Raw genomic sequence first — 17,165 nt, 5'->3', positions numbered from 1 at the left:
GGGAGGTGTGAGGGTGTACCAGTGTGAGTAGTACAGGTGGCAGTAGGGGAGGTGTGAGGGTGTACCAGTGTGAGTAGTACAGGAGGGAGTAGGGGAGGTGTGAGGGTGTACCAGTGTGAGCAGTACAGGTGGGAGTAGGGGAGGTGTGAGTGTGTACCAGTGTGAGTAGTACAGGTGGGAGTAGGGGAGGTGTGAGGGTGTACCAGCAGTGTGAGTAGTACAGGTGGGAGTAGGGTAGGTGTGAGGGTGTACCAGTGTGAGTAGTACAGGTGGTAGTAGGAGAGGTGTGAGGGTGTACCAGTGTGAGTAGTACAGGTGGGAGTAGGGGAAGTGTGAGGGTGTACCAGTGTGAGTAGTACAGGTGGGAGTAGGGGAAGTGTGAGTGTGTACCAGTGTGAGTAGTACAGGTAGGAGTAGGGGAGGTGTGAGGGTGTACCAGCAGTGTGAGTAGTACAGGTGGGAGTAGGGTAGGTGTGAGGGTGTACCAGTGTGAGTAGTACAGGTGGGAGTAGGGGAGGTGTGATGGTGTACCAGTGTGAGTAGTACAGGTGGGAGTAGGGGAGGTGTGAGTGTGTACCAGTGTATGCAGTACAGGTGGGAGTAGGGGAGGTGTGAGTGTGTACCAGCAGTGTGAGCAGTGCAGGTGGGAGTAGGGGAGGTGTGAGTGTGTACCAGCAGTGTGAGCAGTGCAGGTGGGAGTAGGGGGAGGTGTGAGGGTGTACCAGTGTGAGTAGTACAGGGGGGAGTAGGGGAGGTGTGAGGGTGTACCAGTGTGAGTAGTACAGGTGGGAGTAGGGGGAGGTGTGAGGGTGTACCAGTGTGAGTAGTACAGGTGGGAGTAGGGGAGGTGTGAGTGTGTACCAGTGTATGCAGTACAGGTGGGAGTAGGGGAGGTGTGAGTGTGTACCAGTGTGAGTAGTACAGGTGGGAGTAGGGGAGGTGTGAGTGTGTACCAGCAGTGTGAGCAGTACAGGTGGGAGTAGGGGAGGTGTGAGGGTGTACCAGTGTGAGTAGTACAGGTGGGAGTAGGGGAGGTGTGAGGGTGTACCAGTGTGAGTAGTACAGGTGGGAGTAGGGGAGGTGTGAGTGTGTACCAGCAGTGTGAGCAGTACAGGTGGGAGTAGGGGAGGTGTGAGGGTGTACCAGTGTGAGTAGTACAGGTGGGAGTAGGGGAGGTGTGAGTGTGTACCAGCAGTGTGAGCAGTACAGGTGGGAGTAGGGGAGGTGTGAGGGTGTACCAGTGTGAGTAGTACAGGTGGGAGTAGGGGAGGTGTGAGGGTGTACCAGTGTGAGTAGTACAGGTGGGAGTAGGGGAGGTGTGAGTGTGTACCAGCAGTGTGAGCAGTACAGGTGGGAGTAGGGGAGGTGTGAGTGTGTACCAGCAGTGTGAGCAGTACAGGTGGGAGTAGGGGAGGTGTGAGTGTGTACCAGCAGTGTGAGCAGTACAGGTGGGAGTAGGGGAGGTGTGAGTGTGTACCAGCAGTGTGAGCAGTGCAGGTGGGAGTAGGATAAGCTATAATGAAGAATAAGGTTATCACAGCATGTCTGTATGAGGCTGTTGTAGGAGGGGGGGGTCATTACAGCATGGAGCTGACATTTATGTGGAGACATAACTATTATTACTATTATTATACACTGCTATAGTTATCTTGAGTTAATCTCCCCCACGTCCTCTGCTACATGTCTGGGGGAGTAATTCCTATAATGGAGAGAATATAAATACAGAATGTGTATGTTTTATTTAATGTATCACTAGATGAGAGACAATACCCCCTTCCCCATAAGTATTCTATCCTCATAGATCTGCCACCCCAACACTTCCCCTCCCCCTCATACTATACTCAGACGGCCATATTGTCATCATGGAATACACTCACCATCGGAGACCCGGTGCCAATGCCTCGTGGATACGCTGGCATGCTGACTCTCCTGGCAGGGGATACCTGGCACAGAGGGACATGACAGAGCAGTGGGTATATATGAAGGAACGTACCAGCCGATATCATACACCGTCACTCCCCCTCACACTGAGTACTGACCTTACTAGCTATGGCCGATGCCAGCTTATGCGGATCTTCTGCAAAGGAAGCAGATAAGTCAGGTTACATTTCCCTGTAATACCTCATTCTGACCTGTAGAGGTCACCATTACTATAGTCTCCTGTGCGCAGATAACGCGCCAATTACTGGGGGCTCTCCATCCAGCATGGCTGCCCGACCACTACACAGCAGCTGGAGAACCATTTACAGCATCATTTATATAGCGCACACATATACCGCAGAGCTGTAAAGAGAATATTTTAACATTTACATCAGTGGAGCTTACACTCTATGGGGGTGATTCAGAATGAGTCACTAAGTAGCAGCTTAGCAAGCCATATAACAATGCCCGCATGAATGTCCCCCCCACCGCACTCTTAAGCGTGAAATCATTAAGCCCCGCCCCCATGAAGGGGGGGGGGGGGAAGAACCGCAATCATGGAGGGGAGCGGTGGTCCGGGAGGGTGACCTGATTTTCGGGACCCTCCCGGCCATTCCGGGAGGGTAGGCAACCCTGCCATACTGCATGCAACAATTGGGTCACTTATAGTTATCTCCAGGCCCCAGATTATGCTGTCTGGTGCCGCCTGTTACACTGGGGTCTAGGCTGTAGCTGCTATGGGGCCCAGAGCCGAGAGGGGTGTTACATTGGGGACCCTTACAAACTTTTGCTATGGGTCCTACAAATATCTAGTTACAGCCCTGACTGGGGTTATACAGTAATCACCTCGGTCGGCGGAGGAAATGCTGCGCTCATTTTGTTGCATGGCTTCCCGTAGCTCCTCCAGTTCGGCGTGCTCTTTGGCGTACATCCGCTTCAGATTCTCCACGTGCTGGATCATCACCTCCACCGCTTTGCTGACGCGGCTTTCCTAAATCATAGAGAGCGTTAATGTCAGGGCGCTAAATCCTGGCGAGTCCTCACAAAGCCATCCGAGGGGTCAACACCCCACAGACCAGTCCCAGACCAACATCTCTGGTCACCTGATGGATGGCTCCCAACATCTCCGCCCGGCTGGCCACCCTCGTCGTGTGTTGGTTGAGAAATTGCAAGCGGTTCTCCAGCTTCTTCACAATCTCATGAGTCTGATTGTCTTCCTCGCAGAACGGGATCAGGGCCTGCACCAAGAAACAAAATATGGTCACTTCCATTAGGAATCCCAAAAACAGATCAATGGGCGCGAGTACCGGCCGGTTATCGGAGGCGCCCATTTTGTGGGCTGAATACCTCATGCAGTTCTGCCTCTCTAAGGCATGGAAATCCTAGCCTGTTCTGCTACCAAAATGGCTGCCGTCATTGTGAGGAGAGAATGGCTGCCACCTTTATTCAGGTACATTTGATTGTGATCTAATAAAGGCAGCGATTGTGGCAGGTCATCAGCCCCCCCCAGCTCACATCCAATGGTGTCACCACAGAGTATTGGGAAAGGGGAGGGTTGGCGGCTGCAGATGGTAGCGCAGCTTTTATGACGCCGTTTCCCAACTTACTTCCAGGAGCTTTTTACAGCCCGCCAGCTCCTTCTTCAGGTTTTCTTCTGCTAAGTCACGGGATCTTTCCTCAAGACGCAGCCGCTTGTCCAGCGTAAATAAGTCGCACTTGAATCCAAGTGACAAACGCAAGAACTCTGTCTAACGGGGGGAAAAAAAAAAAATCGGAATAATTTCTCTATAAAAAAATATTTTGTTCTACCGCTGCATTTAGCACCATGGTGAACGGAGCGCCATACCTTCTGTAACCTGAAGGTGGCACTCCTGAGATAAATTACACTATCCCTGTGAGGACTTAACATTAGGGAATAAATATTCACTTAAACACCCAGACACGGGGTGAACAAACAAACATCACGGATAAATCCCTGGTCAGAATGGGGCCCATGTACCAGCGTGTCTTTATTAATAGTAGGCTTGTAGCTATGATGCTGCAAGACAACTGCGCAGAACTATGAAGCGTCAGGCTGTGACTTGTAGTCCTTCTGCGCTTGTACAAGACTTACCTCCATCTCTCGCTCATTGCTGGAGGAGCTGCAATTAAGGAAACATGAATGAGCCGTTATCCCAATAAAACAGGATTTAACATCTCCAAATAACTTGGCTGAGAACTTACTGGTCTTCCTCGGTGGACTGGGAACCCGTCACAGCTGGTGCCGCAGACGTACCGGCAGCTAAAGGAAGAACATGACATAACAATACTGTAAATGTTAGATCAAGTCCTAACCAGGTCTGAGCCTCGTTCCCACTGACCGACGCATTTCTCCAAACAATGCGCGTTCCGATCACTTGGGCTTAATCAGTGGGGAATCCTGGGTGGCCTAGTCTGAATGCTTAATTCTAAAGGATTAGTCCCAGCACCCAAACAGTCCTGCCCAATGGAACATGGGGAGACAAGGCCCACTCACATATGGGTAGGATGGAAAAGGAGCAGCATTCGGATTAGTCTGTCAGGTCCACGTGGCATACCTTAAATGTGCCAAGTTCACCAGCTGTGGGTTACTGTGCCCCCTACCCATGCCCTCAGCAGCCTGCATTTCCCCAAATGTTACACAAATGCAAAGCTTGTAATACTAGGTTTTCTAGAAGCAGCAAAAGTCACCTTCATCAGCAGAGGCCTTCGCCACATGGCTGGATTCCCCGTCAGCAGCTTCCTACACAGCGGAAAAGAACACAGCGTACAGAAAAAGGCAACCTCCATTGGAAAGCAGACCAGTCACCCCACCCTGTAGTGCCCCATATATACCGGTGCAGTGTCCTATGTCTGTATAGGGTGTAATAGATGTATTATGGCCGGCGGTCAGGACATGTTGGGGTCTAGTGTCCTATGTCTGTATAGGGTGTAATAGATGTATTATGGCCAGCGGTCAGGACATGTTGGGGTGTAGTGTCCTATGTCTGTATAGGGTGTAATAGATGTATTATGGCCAGTGGTCACCACATGTTGGGGTGTAGTGTCCTATGTCTGTATAGGGTGTAATAGATGTATTATGGCCAGTGGTCACCACATGTTGGGGTGTAGTGTCCTATGTCTGTATAGGGTGTAATAGATGTATTATGGCCAGTAGTTACCACATGTTGGGGTGTGGTGTCCTATGTCTGTATAGGGTGTAATAGATTTATTATGGCCAGCGGTCAGGACATGTTGGGGTGTAGTGTCCTATGTCTGTATAGGGTGTAATAGATGTATTATGGCCAGTGGTCACCACATGTTGGGGTGTAGTGTCCTATGTCTGTATAGGGTGTAATAGATGTATTATGGCCAGCGGTCAGGACATGTTGGGGTGTAGTGTCCTATGTCTGTATAAGGTGTAATAGATGTATTATGGCCAGTGGTCAGGACATGTTGGGGGTGTAGTGTCCTATGTCTGTATAGGGTTTAATAGATGTATTATGGCCAGTGGTCAGGACATGTTGGGGGTGTAGTGTCCTATGTCTGTATAGGGTGTAATAGATGTATTATGGCCAGTGGTCAGGACATGTTGGGGGTGTAGTGTCCTATGTCTGTATAGGGTGTAATAGATGTATTATGGCCAGTGGTCACCACATGTTGGGGTGTAGTGTCCTATGTCTGTATAAGGTGTAATAGATGTATTATGGACAGTGGTCAGGACATGTTGGGGGTGTATTATGGCCAGCTGTCAGGACATGTTGGGGTGTAGTGTCCTATGTCTGTATAAGGTGTAATAGATGTATTATGGCCAGCGGTCAGGACATGTTGGGGGTGTAGTGTCCTATGTCTGTATAGGGTGTAATAGATGTATTATGGCCAGTGGTCAGGACATGTTGGGGGTGTATTATGGCCAGCGGTCAGGACATGTTGGGGTGTAGTGTCCTATGTCTGTATAAGGTGTAATAGATGTATTATGGCCAGTGGTCAGGACATGTTGGGGGTGTAGTGTCCTATGTCTGTATAGGGTGTAATAGATGTATTATGGCCAGTGGTCAGGACATGTTGGGGTGTAGTGTCCTATGTCTGTATAAGGTGTAATAGATGTATTATGGCCAGTGGTCAGGACATGTTGGGGGTGTAGTGTCCTATGTCTGTATAGGGTGTAATAGATGTATTATGGCCAGTGGTCAGGACATGTTGGGGGTGTAGTGTCCTATGTCTGTATAGGGTGTAATAGATGTATTATGGCCAGTGGTCAGGACATGTTGGGGGTGTAGTGTCCTATGTCTGTATAGGGTGTAATAGATGTATTATGGCCAGTGGTCAGGACATGTTGGGGGTGTAGTGTCCTATGTCTGTATAGGGTGTAATAGATGTATTATGGCCAGTGGTCAGGACATGTTGGGGGTGTAGTGTCCTATGTCTGTATAGGGTGTAATAGATGTATTATGGCCAGCGGTCAGGACATGTTGGGGTGTAGTGTCCTATGTCTGTATAGGGTGTAATAGATGTATTATGGCCAGTGGTCACCACATGTTGGGGTGTAGTGTCCTGTGTCTGTATAGGGTGTAATAGATGTATTATGACCAGTGGTCAGAACATGTTGGGGTGTAGTGTCCTATGTCTGTATAAGGTGTAATAGATGTATTATGGACAGTGGTCAGGACATGTTGGGGGTGTATTATGGCCAGCGGTCAGGACATGTTGGGGTGTAGTGTCCTATGTCTGTATAAGGTGTAATAGATGTATTATGGCCAGTGGTCAGGACATGTTGGGGGTGTAGTGTCCTATGTCTGTATAGGGTGTAATAGATGTATTATGGCCAGTGGTCAGGTCATGTTGGGGTGTAGTGTCCTATGTCTGTATAGGGTGTAATAGATGTATTATGGCCGGCGGTCAGGTCATGTTGGGGGTGTAGTGTCCTATGTCTGTATAGGGTGTAATAGATGTATTATGGCCGGCGGTCAGGACATGTGGTGTAGTGTCCTATGTCTGTATAAGGTGTAATAGATGTATTATGGCCAGGACATGTTGGGGTGTAGTGTCCTATGTCTGTATAAGGTGTAATAGATGTATTATGGTCAGCGGTCAGGACATGTTGGGGGTGTAGTGTCCTATGTCTGTATAGGGTGTAATAGATGTATTATGGTCGGTGGTCAGGACATGTTGGGGGTGTAGTGTCCTATGTCTGTATAGGGTGTAATAGATGTATTATGGCCAGTGGTCAGGACATGTTGTGGTGTAGTGTCCTATGTCTGTATAGGGTGTAATAGATGTATTATGGCCAGCGGTCAGGACATGTTGGGGTGTAGTGTCCTATGTCTGTATAGGGTGTAATAGATGTAATATGGCCGGCGGTCAGGACATGTTGGTGTGTAGTGTCCTTTATGTCTGTATAGGGTGTAATAGATGTATTATGGTCAGCGGTGAGGACATGTTGGGGGTGTAGTGTCCTATGTCTGTATAGGGTGTAATAGATGTATTATGGCCAGCGGTCAGGACATGTTGGGGTGTAGTGTCCTATGTCTGTGTAGGGTGTAATAGATGTATTATGGCCGGCGGTCAGGACATGTTGGGGTGTAGTGTCCTATGTCTGTATAGGGTGTAATAGATGTATTATGGGCAGTGGTCAGGACATGTTGGGGTGTAGTGTCCTATGTCTGTATAGGGTGTAATAGATGTATTATGGCCAGTGGTCATTACATGTTGGGGGTGTAGTGTCCTATGTCTGTATAGGGTGTAATAGATGTATTATGGCCAGCGGTCAGGAAATGTTGGGGGTGTAGTGTCCTATGTCTGTATAAGGTGTAATAGATGTATTATGGCCAGTGGTCAGGTCATGTTGGGGTGTAGTGTTCTATGTCTGTATAGGGTGTAATAGATGTATTATGGCCGGTGGTCAGGACATGTTGGGGTGTAGTGTCCTATGTCTGTATAGGGTGTAATAGATGTATTATGGCCGGCGGTCAGGACATGTTGGGGGTGTAGTGTCCTATGTCTGTATAGGGTGTAATAGATGTATTATGGCCAGCGGTCAGGTCATGTTGGGGGTGTAGTGTCCTATGTCTGTATGGGGTGTAATAGATGTATTATGGCCAGTGGTCAGGACATGTTGGGGGTGTAGTGTCCTATGTCTGTATAGGGTGTAATAGATGTATTATGGCCAGCGGTCAGGACATGTTGGGGGTGTAGTGTCCTATGTCTGTATAGGGTGTAATAGATGTATTATGGCCTGGACATGTTGGGGGTGTAGTGTCCTATGTCTGTATAGGGTGTAATAGATGTATTATGGTCAGCGGTCAGGACATGTTGGGGGTGTAGTGTCCTATGTCTGTATAAGGTGTAATAGATGTATTATGGCCAGCAGTCAGGACATGTTGGGGGTGTAGTGTCCTATGTCTGTATAGGGTGTAATAAATGTATTATGGCCAGCGGTCAGGACATGTTGGGGTGTAGTGTCCTATGTCTGTATAGGGTGTAATAGATGTATTATGGCCAGTGGTCAGGACATGTTGGGGGTGTAGTGTCCTATGTCTGTATAGGGTGTAATAGATGTATTATGGCCAGGACATGTTGGGGGTGTAGTGTCCTATGTCTGTATAGGGTGTAATAGATGTATTATGGCCAGCGGTCAGGACATGTTGGGGTGTAGTGTCCTATGTCTGTATAGGGTGTAATAGATGTATTATGACCGGCGGTCAGGGCATGTTGGGGGTGTAGTGTCCTATGTCTGTATAGGGTGTAATAGATGTATTATGGTCGGCGGTCAGGACATGTTGGGGTGTAGTGTCCTATGTCTGTATAGGGTGTAATAGATGTATTATGGCAAGCGGTCAGGACATGTTGGGGTGTAGTGTCCTATGTCTGTATAGGGTGTAATAGATGTATTATGGTCAGCGGTCAGGACATGTTGGGGTGTAGTGTCCTATGTCTGTATAGGGTGTAATAGATGTATTATGGCCAGCGGTCAGGACATGTTGGGGTGTAGTGTCCTATGTCTGTATAGGGTGTAATAGATGTATTATGGTCAGCGGTCAGGACATGTTGGGGTGTAGTGTCCTATGTCTGTATAGGGTGTAATAGATGTATTATGGCCAGCGGTCAGAACATGTTGGGGTGTAGTGTCCTATGTCTGTATAGGGTGTAATAGATGTATTATGGCCAGCGGTCAGGACATGTTGGGGTGTAGTGTCCTATGTCTGTATAGGGTGTAATAGATGTATTATGGTCAGCGGTCAGGACATGTTGGGGGTGTAGTGTCCTATGTCTGTATAGGGTGTAATAGATGTATTATGGCCGGCAGTCAGGACATGTTGGTGTGTAGTGTCCTATGTCTGTATAGGGTGTAATAGATGTATTATGGCCAGCGGTCAGGACATGTTGGGGTGTAGTGTTCTATGTCTGTATAGGGTGTAATAGATGTATTATGGTCAGCGGTCAGGACATGTTGGGGTGTAGTGTCCTATGTCTGTATACAATGTAATAGATGTATTATGGCCAGCGGTCAGGACATGTTGGGGTGTAGTGTCCTATGTCTGTAAAGGGTATAATAGATGTATTATGGCCGGCGGTCAGGACATGTTGGGGTGTAGTGTCCTATGTCTGTATAGGGTGTAATAGATGTATTATGGGCAGCGGTCAGGACATGTTGGGGTGTAGTGTCCTATGTCTGTATAGGGTGTAATAGATGTATTATGGCCAGTGGTCAGGACATGTTGGGGTGTAGTGTCCTATGTCTGTATAGGGTGTAATAGATGTATTATGGCCGGTGGTCAGGACATGTTGGGGTGTAGTGTCCTATGTCTGTATAGGGTGTAATAGATGTATTATGGGCAGCGGTCAGGACATGTTGGGGTGTAGTGTCCTATGTCTGTATAGGGTGTAATAGATGTATTATGGCCAGTGGTCAGGACATGTTGGGGTGTAGTGTCCTATGTCTGTATAGGGTGTAATAGATGTATTATGGCCAGGACATGTTGGGGGTGTAGCGTCCCACGTCGGTATAGGATGTAATGCCTATTATGGTGTTGTCTCACATCGAAGCAGAGAATTACTATAATACTATAATAACCACTACTCACGGAGTCGCCATCTTTCAGGTTGGTAGAATCCTCCCCAGATCGGAGGTCGGAGGCTGGAAGACACACGGATAGTGTTGCAGAGAATATTCCGGACTGTACAAACCTCACCGTAAGTTACACCCTGTTTGTAGTGAACACCTCGGTGTAGGTAGGTGACATTTGCTAAATGCCATTACATAATGGAACAAAATGTTCTTGTTCGGATGGCACAATATCTAGAAAGTCCTATTATCTGCAGGGGGGCTATACATATACACACAAGGGGACAACTCAGCAATATTCGTGGTCTGGGCGTGCCTTACGGTATAGGTGTTACCATTATTTGTAGCAGCTCCTGGATATTCGTCTATTGGTCAAAGTATTTGGTACTTGTGAGTTATCCGGGCGCCCGATTTCGCATCGCATACGATCATCGGATGCGATGACCCGATTTTTCCATAGGAATCAATGTTAAAATGATTTCTATGGAAAAAGGGGTCCTTTTCATACCCCTACTATCCAAGTGGGCATGGAGTTGGATATAAACCTGTGGCGAGCGTAGCGAGCCACCGAGCCCGAAGCGTGGCGAGCGAAGCGAGCCCCGCGAGGGGACGGTATTCCGTGTCCCCTCGCGGGGCTCGCTACGCTTCGGGCTCGGTGGCTCGCTACGCTCGCCACAGGTTTATATCCAACTCCATGCCCACTTGGATAGTAGGGGTATGAAAAGGACCCCTTTTTCCCATTGAATTCCATGTTAAAATGGACTCAGTCCATTTTAACATTGATTCCTATGGAAAAATCGGGTCATCGCATCGCATCGCATCCGATGGTCGCATGCGATGCGATGTCCCGATCCGACCCGATTTTGAAATCGGGCGCCCGGATAACTCACAAGTACCAAGTATTTTTAACAATTCGTATTCATCTGTTGTGAGGCAATGACCAGACATGTACAGCATTGAAGTGTAATGGAAGTATTGTATGTGAAACGCCGGCACTCCCACTGACGGGAGATGTATGAGGGTCGGAGCGGAATTACCCCAGTCCCATATGACCTCCAGTTTGGGGAAGGGTCTCCCAATGAGGAGCGTGTTTGTGTTCAGACCGAGCTGTTCCTCTTATTTATACAACAATGATCTCGCTTCTCATTAAGCTCGGGGAGAAGTTTGTAGGATCAACAAGTCCTTTATGCACCATTCCGGTAATCCGCTCTGTATGGTAATACATAATACTGACAGGTCACAGGCCGTGTGCTCCCAGTGTAACGGACCATAACCCATTGATTCCAAATGGCCGAGGGTGAATGCTTTTACCTCCAATGGGGGGAGACCCAGATGGTTTCCCACCCTCGATGGTACAGAACCAACTCAATGTTCTGTTTATTTTTTTACTTCCAGCCCCATGCTTTGATTGGCCTCAATCACTTTGAATAGTAAAACATGAATGAATATTGGTGGGAGGAACCTTTCAGATTGTTCTAAACCCTAGAGATAATCCATCAATGGCACCATCAGTTGTGACCATCGATCGTTTACCCACTGGTGGCCAGTCCTAAACTGGCGTAATGCGGTCTATGCTGGACCCTGGCAGTGTCAGCAGACAAGACTGATAAAAGGTGTAACCACGTATTTGGCCTCAGTGCAGGAAGAGATTGATTATCTGTCCACACAGGATCTGTGACCACCTGCGCCAGCATAGTACAGCCACTGGAAGACCACCTGTGCCAGCAGCAGTGCGCTACATTAGTCACTGGAAGACCACCTGAGCCAGTTGCAGTGCGCTACATTGCAGTCACTGGAAGACCCCCTGCACCAGCAGTAGTGCGCTACATTAGTGTCACTGGGAGACCCCCTGCGCCAGCAGTAGTGCGCTACATTAGTGTCACTGGAAGACCACCTGCGCCAGCAGTAGTGCGCTATATTACAGCCACTGGAAGACCCCCTGCGCCAGCAGTAGTGCGCTATATTACAGCCACTGGAAGACCCCCTGTGCCAGTAGTAGTGCGCTATATTACAGCCACTGGAAGACCCCCTGTGCCAGTAGTAGTGCGCTACATTACAGTCACTGGAAGACCCCCTGCGCCAGCAGTAGTGCGCTACATTACAGTCACTGGAAGACCCCCTGCACCAGCAGTAGTGCGCTATATTACAGTCACTGAAAGACCCCCTGCGCCAGCAGTAGTGCGCTATATTACAGTCACTGGAAGACCCCCTGCGCCAGCAGTAGTGCGCTACATTACAGTCACTGGAAGACCCCCTGCACCAGCAGTAGTGCGCTATATTACAGTCACTGAAAGACCCCCTGCGCCAGCAGTAGTGCGCTATATTACAGTCACTGGAAGACCCCCTGCGCCAGCAGTAGTGCGCTACATTACAGCCACTGGAAGACCCCCTGTGCCAGTAGTAGTGCGCTACATTACAGTCACTGGAAGACCCCCTGCGCCAGCAGTAGTGCGCTATATTACAGTCACTGGAAGACCCCCTGCGCCAGCACTAGTGCGCTATATTACAGCCACTGGAAGACCCCCTGTGCCAGTAGTAGTGCGCTACATTACAGTCACTGGAAGACCCCCTGCGCCAGCATTAGTGCCTAGAGACTCATCTTTATACATTTACAGGAATAGTTCTACTATGTATAATGAATCTGGTCTTCAAGTAGATCTCTGGTCACATTTACCACCTTTAAGCCCCAGTTAGAGGGATCACAGGATGCTCACGTTTCTGAGCTCATGGTCTTGAGATACCTCAGATTACAGCTAAGTGGACGGCTGGCTTGTAACAAAGCACAAACTAATCACAGGCATGGATTTTGGATAAGCCACTCTGCCCCCCAAGAAACCAAACTGCTGGATGACTTGTGCCAGACTGGTTATTGGGAAACTACAATCTGAGTTTAGGAAATACTGCACAAATTATCCCCCACCCCAATCTTACACACAAAGGACCACAATCTCTAGTTTTGCTAGATTTGATCTAATGTTCAGAATCCATAGACAACACGTTTCGCTCTTCTCCCAACTGACAATGGGCGATCACTTCTACACGGAAGCGGAATATATCAGTATTTAGTCTCTGCTTGGCCTTAAACTGAGCAATATTTTATCCAACTGAATGATAATCCGACCAAATAAACCACCATGCAGTTGGCTGTAACGCAGTTAGAGGCAGCATCGTAGGCGTTGTCTCTTACCAGGCAAGACCAGGGTGTCATCCAGCGGGGAAGTGCAGTCAGCAGAAGAGGTGCAATTTACAGCAGTGCTGTGAAAGAAGAGCAGAGGGCATTATTCAAAAGTAAAATAAAAGCGATATGATTGATCAAGAACTAAAACCGTACCTGGATGTGTCCGCAGCCTCTGACCGAAGACCAGCGTCATGGTACTGAAATACAGAGGGGTAACCACATCAGGACTCTTGTAGTAACGCCAGCATGACCGTATAACCACATCAGGACTCATAGTAACGCCAGCATGACCGTATAACCACATCAGGACTCGTAGTAACGCCAGCATGACCGTATAACCACATCAGGACTCGTAGTAACGCCAGCATGACCGTATAACCACATCAGGACTCGTAACGCCAGCATGACCATATAACCACATCAGGACTCGTAACGCCAGCATGACCGTATAACCACATCAGGACTCTTGTAGTAATGCCGGCATGACCGTATAACCACATCAGGACTCATAGTAACGCCAGCATGACCGTATAACCACATCAGGACTCGTAGTAACGCCAGTATGCCCGTATAACCACATCAGGACTCGTAGTAACGCCAGCATGACCGTATAACCACATCAGGACTCGTAGTAACACCAGCATGACCGTATAACATCAGGACTCGTCATAACGACAGCATGACCGTATAACCACATCAGGACTCGTAGTAACGCCAGCATGACCGTATAACCACATCAGGACTCTTGTAGTAACACCAGTATGACCGTATAACCACATCAGGACTCGTAGTAACACCAGCATGACCGTATAACCACACCAGGACTCGTAGTAACACCAGCATGACATCAGGACTCGTCATAACGACAGTATGACCGTATAACCACATCAGGACTCTTATAGTAACGCCAGCATGACAATGGGCTGATACAAGTTTCCTCTGGTACTAAGCTAATCTCAGAACACATAATCCGCGTTCATTCAGATCTACCGGTCTAGTGCTGGGAAATACACTTGTACCAGGCCCAAAGCTCAGCGCCAGATCATCGCACTGAGGGGCAGATTTATTAAGCTCAGTGAAGTGATAAACTGTCTGGTTTTTATCACTGGCCAATCAGCTCCTACCTGTGAAGTTACAGGCCTGGTTTGAAAAATGACAGGTAGGAGCTGATTGACCGGTGATAAAAAAAACAGACAGTTTATCACTTCACCGAGCTTAATAAATCTACCCCAGAATTGGTGCCAGTCCTTCTGGTGCAGTAAGATGCGGAAACCGGCACTGAACTGAACCACATCAGTGTTGGGATGACCGAGAAACTGATGCAATTTAATGCCAACACTGTACATTAACCGCCGCCATGATGCTTTCAGTCAGCACACAATCACATCACAGTGATCACGCGGTAACACTGGTTCTGGTTATGAGTAGGACATTGGTTTTGCTAGATTGGGGTTAAGGTTTTTGAGAAAGGAAAGGAGGAAAGGAGACTAGAGAACCCATAGACCACGCGTTTCGTTAATCTTCCAGCTAACAATGATGATCACTTCTATACGAAGGGGGGATATCTGTAATCACATCGGCCCTGCTTGGGCCCAGCCCTATACTGAGCAATCGTCCAACTGTTTAATAAGACCAGCTAAACCTCCATGTAATTGGCTGTATACACTACCACCTTATCAGGCCCCTCCCCCATTGGAGCATTTGCATAAACAGGTCAGGACAGCAGGAGCACCCCAAACAGTCAGCACTGACCTCAATAACTAAACAAAACAAGTATGTGACGGTCCCCCCAATTAACCAGTCCTGGGCCTTGAACCCCCAGCTATTAGGGAAAAGTTAGAGGCAACGGGCATGGGTTCCCACAATTTCCCCATTAGCCCACATATACGTAATGCCTGAAATCCCACAACCTTTTGGACACTTACACAACACCCCCCCATCCCTATATACCAGGGATGTGTGTGTGTGTACTGGGCCTTCTCACACATTAAAGTTTTTACCCCTTTGTGCTTACAATCATTTATTGCTACAATAATACTGTATCTTTAGGCAGCGGGGGTGACACCGTCCCCCCCAGCGATAGAGATCCAAAGCAATTATTAGAGAACGTTCTCATCTGGCAGAACCCAGTTCTGCTTTTCATGTACAGGTAAATCTGCGCACACGGTGTTCCCCCTGCAGCTCTCCTGCATCATAATCCCCCTGCAGCCCTCGTTCTGCATCACAATCCCCCAACTGACTCCTTTGTAGCGTCCACTTAGAGCACAAAGACTTCCTTGACCCACTACCACCACCACCGGCCAGGTCAGATTTCTGCAATAGGTGCACAGGATATGACAGCAGCTCCCTGAACCAGACCAATAATTCTAGGAACTCTACAGCTACTGTGAGTTTACCACGCTGAGCGCCTTCTGACGCCAGCTCTGTATGAGTCAGTGTTGTGAAAAGAGGAAGCTCCAGCCAGCAGAGGATGACGCGCTGCACGTTTCTCCACATGTCAACATGCAAATCTATATTATTTGCGGTCAGATGGTTTGAATCTTTCTGTGGTACTATTAACACATCCATTGTGCTAGGAGAACTGAGGAGGAGACCGGAGGTGCTTCATGTGTAACACATTGTTTCCCAAACTTCATCCTTCAGTCAAGGTTTTAAGGATATCCATACTTAAGCACAGATGAATTGGTACTTCAGTCAGTTGGATTACACTATGAGCACAATAATGGAAATCCTTGAAACCTGGACTGTCAGGGTACCTTGAGGCAGAGCTTGGCAAACCCTGATGTAACCTGTTACCATGCTATCACCTGAATGTATGTAGGTGATGGTATAAAGGGAATGTTCCCTCTATTGCTTTCAACGTAAGAGATCGCAAATCACACTATCTTCTATAGGTCGGCAGAATGTGATCTGCGCTCCATAGCCACCTCTGTACACTACCCAACGCATTTCACCAGTTATATCCGCATCGTTACAATACACCACCAGAGACAGCGCAGGCTCCGCTCCCTCACCCGTTATATCCGCATAGTTACAATAGACCACCAGAGACAGCGCAGGCTCCGCTCCCTCACCCGTTATATCCGCATCGTTACAATAGACCACCAGAGACAGCGCAGGCTCCGCTCCCTCACCCGTTATATCCGCATCGTTACAATACACCACCAGAGACAGCGCAGGCTCCGCTCCCTCACCAGTTATATCCGCATCATTACAATAGACCACCGGAGACCGCGCAGGCTCCGCTCCCTCACCAGTTATATCCGCATCGTTACAACAGACCACCAGAGGCCGCGCAGGCTCCGCTCCCTCACCAGTTATATCCGCATCGTTACAATACACCAGAGGCAGCGCAGGCACCGCACCCTCACCAGTTATATCCGCATAGCTACAATACACCACCAGAGACAGCGCAGGCTCCGCTCCCTCACCAGTTATATCCGCATAGCTACAATACACCACCAGAGACAGCGCAAACTCCGCTCCCTCACCAGTTATATCCGCATCGTTACAATAGACCACCAGAGGCAGCGCAGGCTCCGCTCCCTCACCAGTTATATCCGCATCATTACAATAGACCAGAGGCAGCACAGGCGCCGCTCCTTCACCAGTTATATCCACATCGTTATAATAGACCAGAGACAGCGCAGGTGCCGCTCCCTCACCAGTTATATCCGCATCCTTACAATAGACCACCAGAGGCAGCACAGGCGCCGCTCCCTCACCAGTTATATCCGCATAGCTACAATAGACCAGAGGCAGGGCAGGCTCCGCTCCCTCACCAGTTATATCCGCATCGTTACAGTACACCACCAGAGGCAGCGCAGGCTCCGCTCCCTCACCAGTTATATCCGCATCGTTACAATAGACCACCGGAGACCGCGCAGGCTCTGCTCCCTCACCAGTTATATCCGCATCGTTACAATAGACCACCAGAGGCAGCGCAGGCTCCGCTCCCTCACCAGTTATATCCGCATCATTACAATAGACCACCAGAGGCAGCGC

At 48.7% G+C, this 17,165-nt stretch overlaps 1 protein-coding gene across 1 annotated transcript in view; it reads right to left on the bottom strand.

The window, feature by feature from the left end:
• The window catches only part of IRAG2 (inositol 1,4,5-triphosphate receptor associated 2), a 54,881-nt gene that overhangs the window by 7,216 nt on the left and 30,500 nt on the right, over positions 1 to 17,165 (bottom strand). Inside the window, exons 25-35 of the mRNA XM_083180824.1 lie at positions 13,314 to 13,357; positions 13,170 to 13,237; positions 10,002 to 10,054; positions 4,630 to 4,681; positions 4,144 to 4,201; positions 4,034 to 4,061; positions 3,528 to 3,668; positions 3,024 to 3,158; positions 2,767 to 2,911; positions 2,040 to 2,077; positions 1,878 to 1,943 (exon numbers count right to left, since the gene is read on the bottom strand). Of these exons, the coding sequence (XP_083036950.1) occupies positions 1,878 to 1,943; positions 2,040 to 2,077; positions 2,767 to 2,911; positions 3,024 to 3,158; positions 3,528 to 3,668; positions 4,034 to 4,061; positions 4,144 to 4,201; positions 4,630 to 4,681; positions 10,002 to 10,054; positions 13,170 to 13,237; positions 13,314 to 13,357 (828 nt within the window). The remainder of the gene's footprint in view (positions 1 to 1,877; positions 1,944 to 2,039; positions 2,078 to 2,766; positions 2,912 to 3,023; positions 3,159 to 3,527; positions 3,669 to 4,033; positions 4,062 to 4,143; positions 4,202 to 4,629; positions 4,682 to 10,001; positions 10,055 to 13,169; positions 13,238 to 13,313; positions 13,358 to 17,165) is intronic.

The sequence above is a fragment of the Crinia signifera genome, chromosome 4 (genome assembly GCF_055691185.1).
Source record: "Crinia signifera chromosome 4, ASM5569118v1, whole genome shotgun sequence".
NCBI classification, from domain to species: Eukaryota; Metazoa; Chordata; class Amphibia; order Anura; family Myobatrachidae; genus Crinia; species Crinia signifera.
This window is presented reverse-complemented; position numbering and strand designations above follow the sequence as displayed.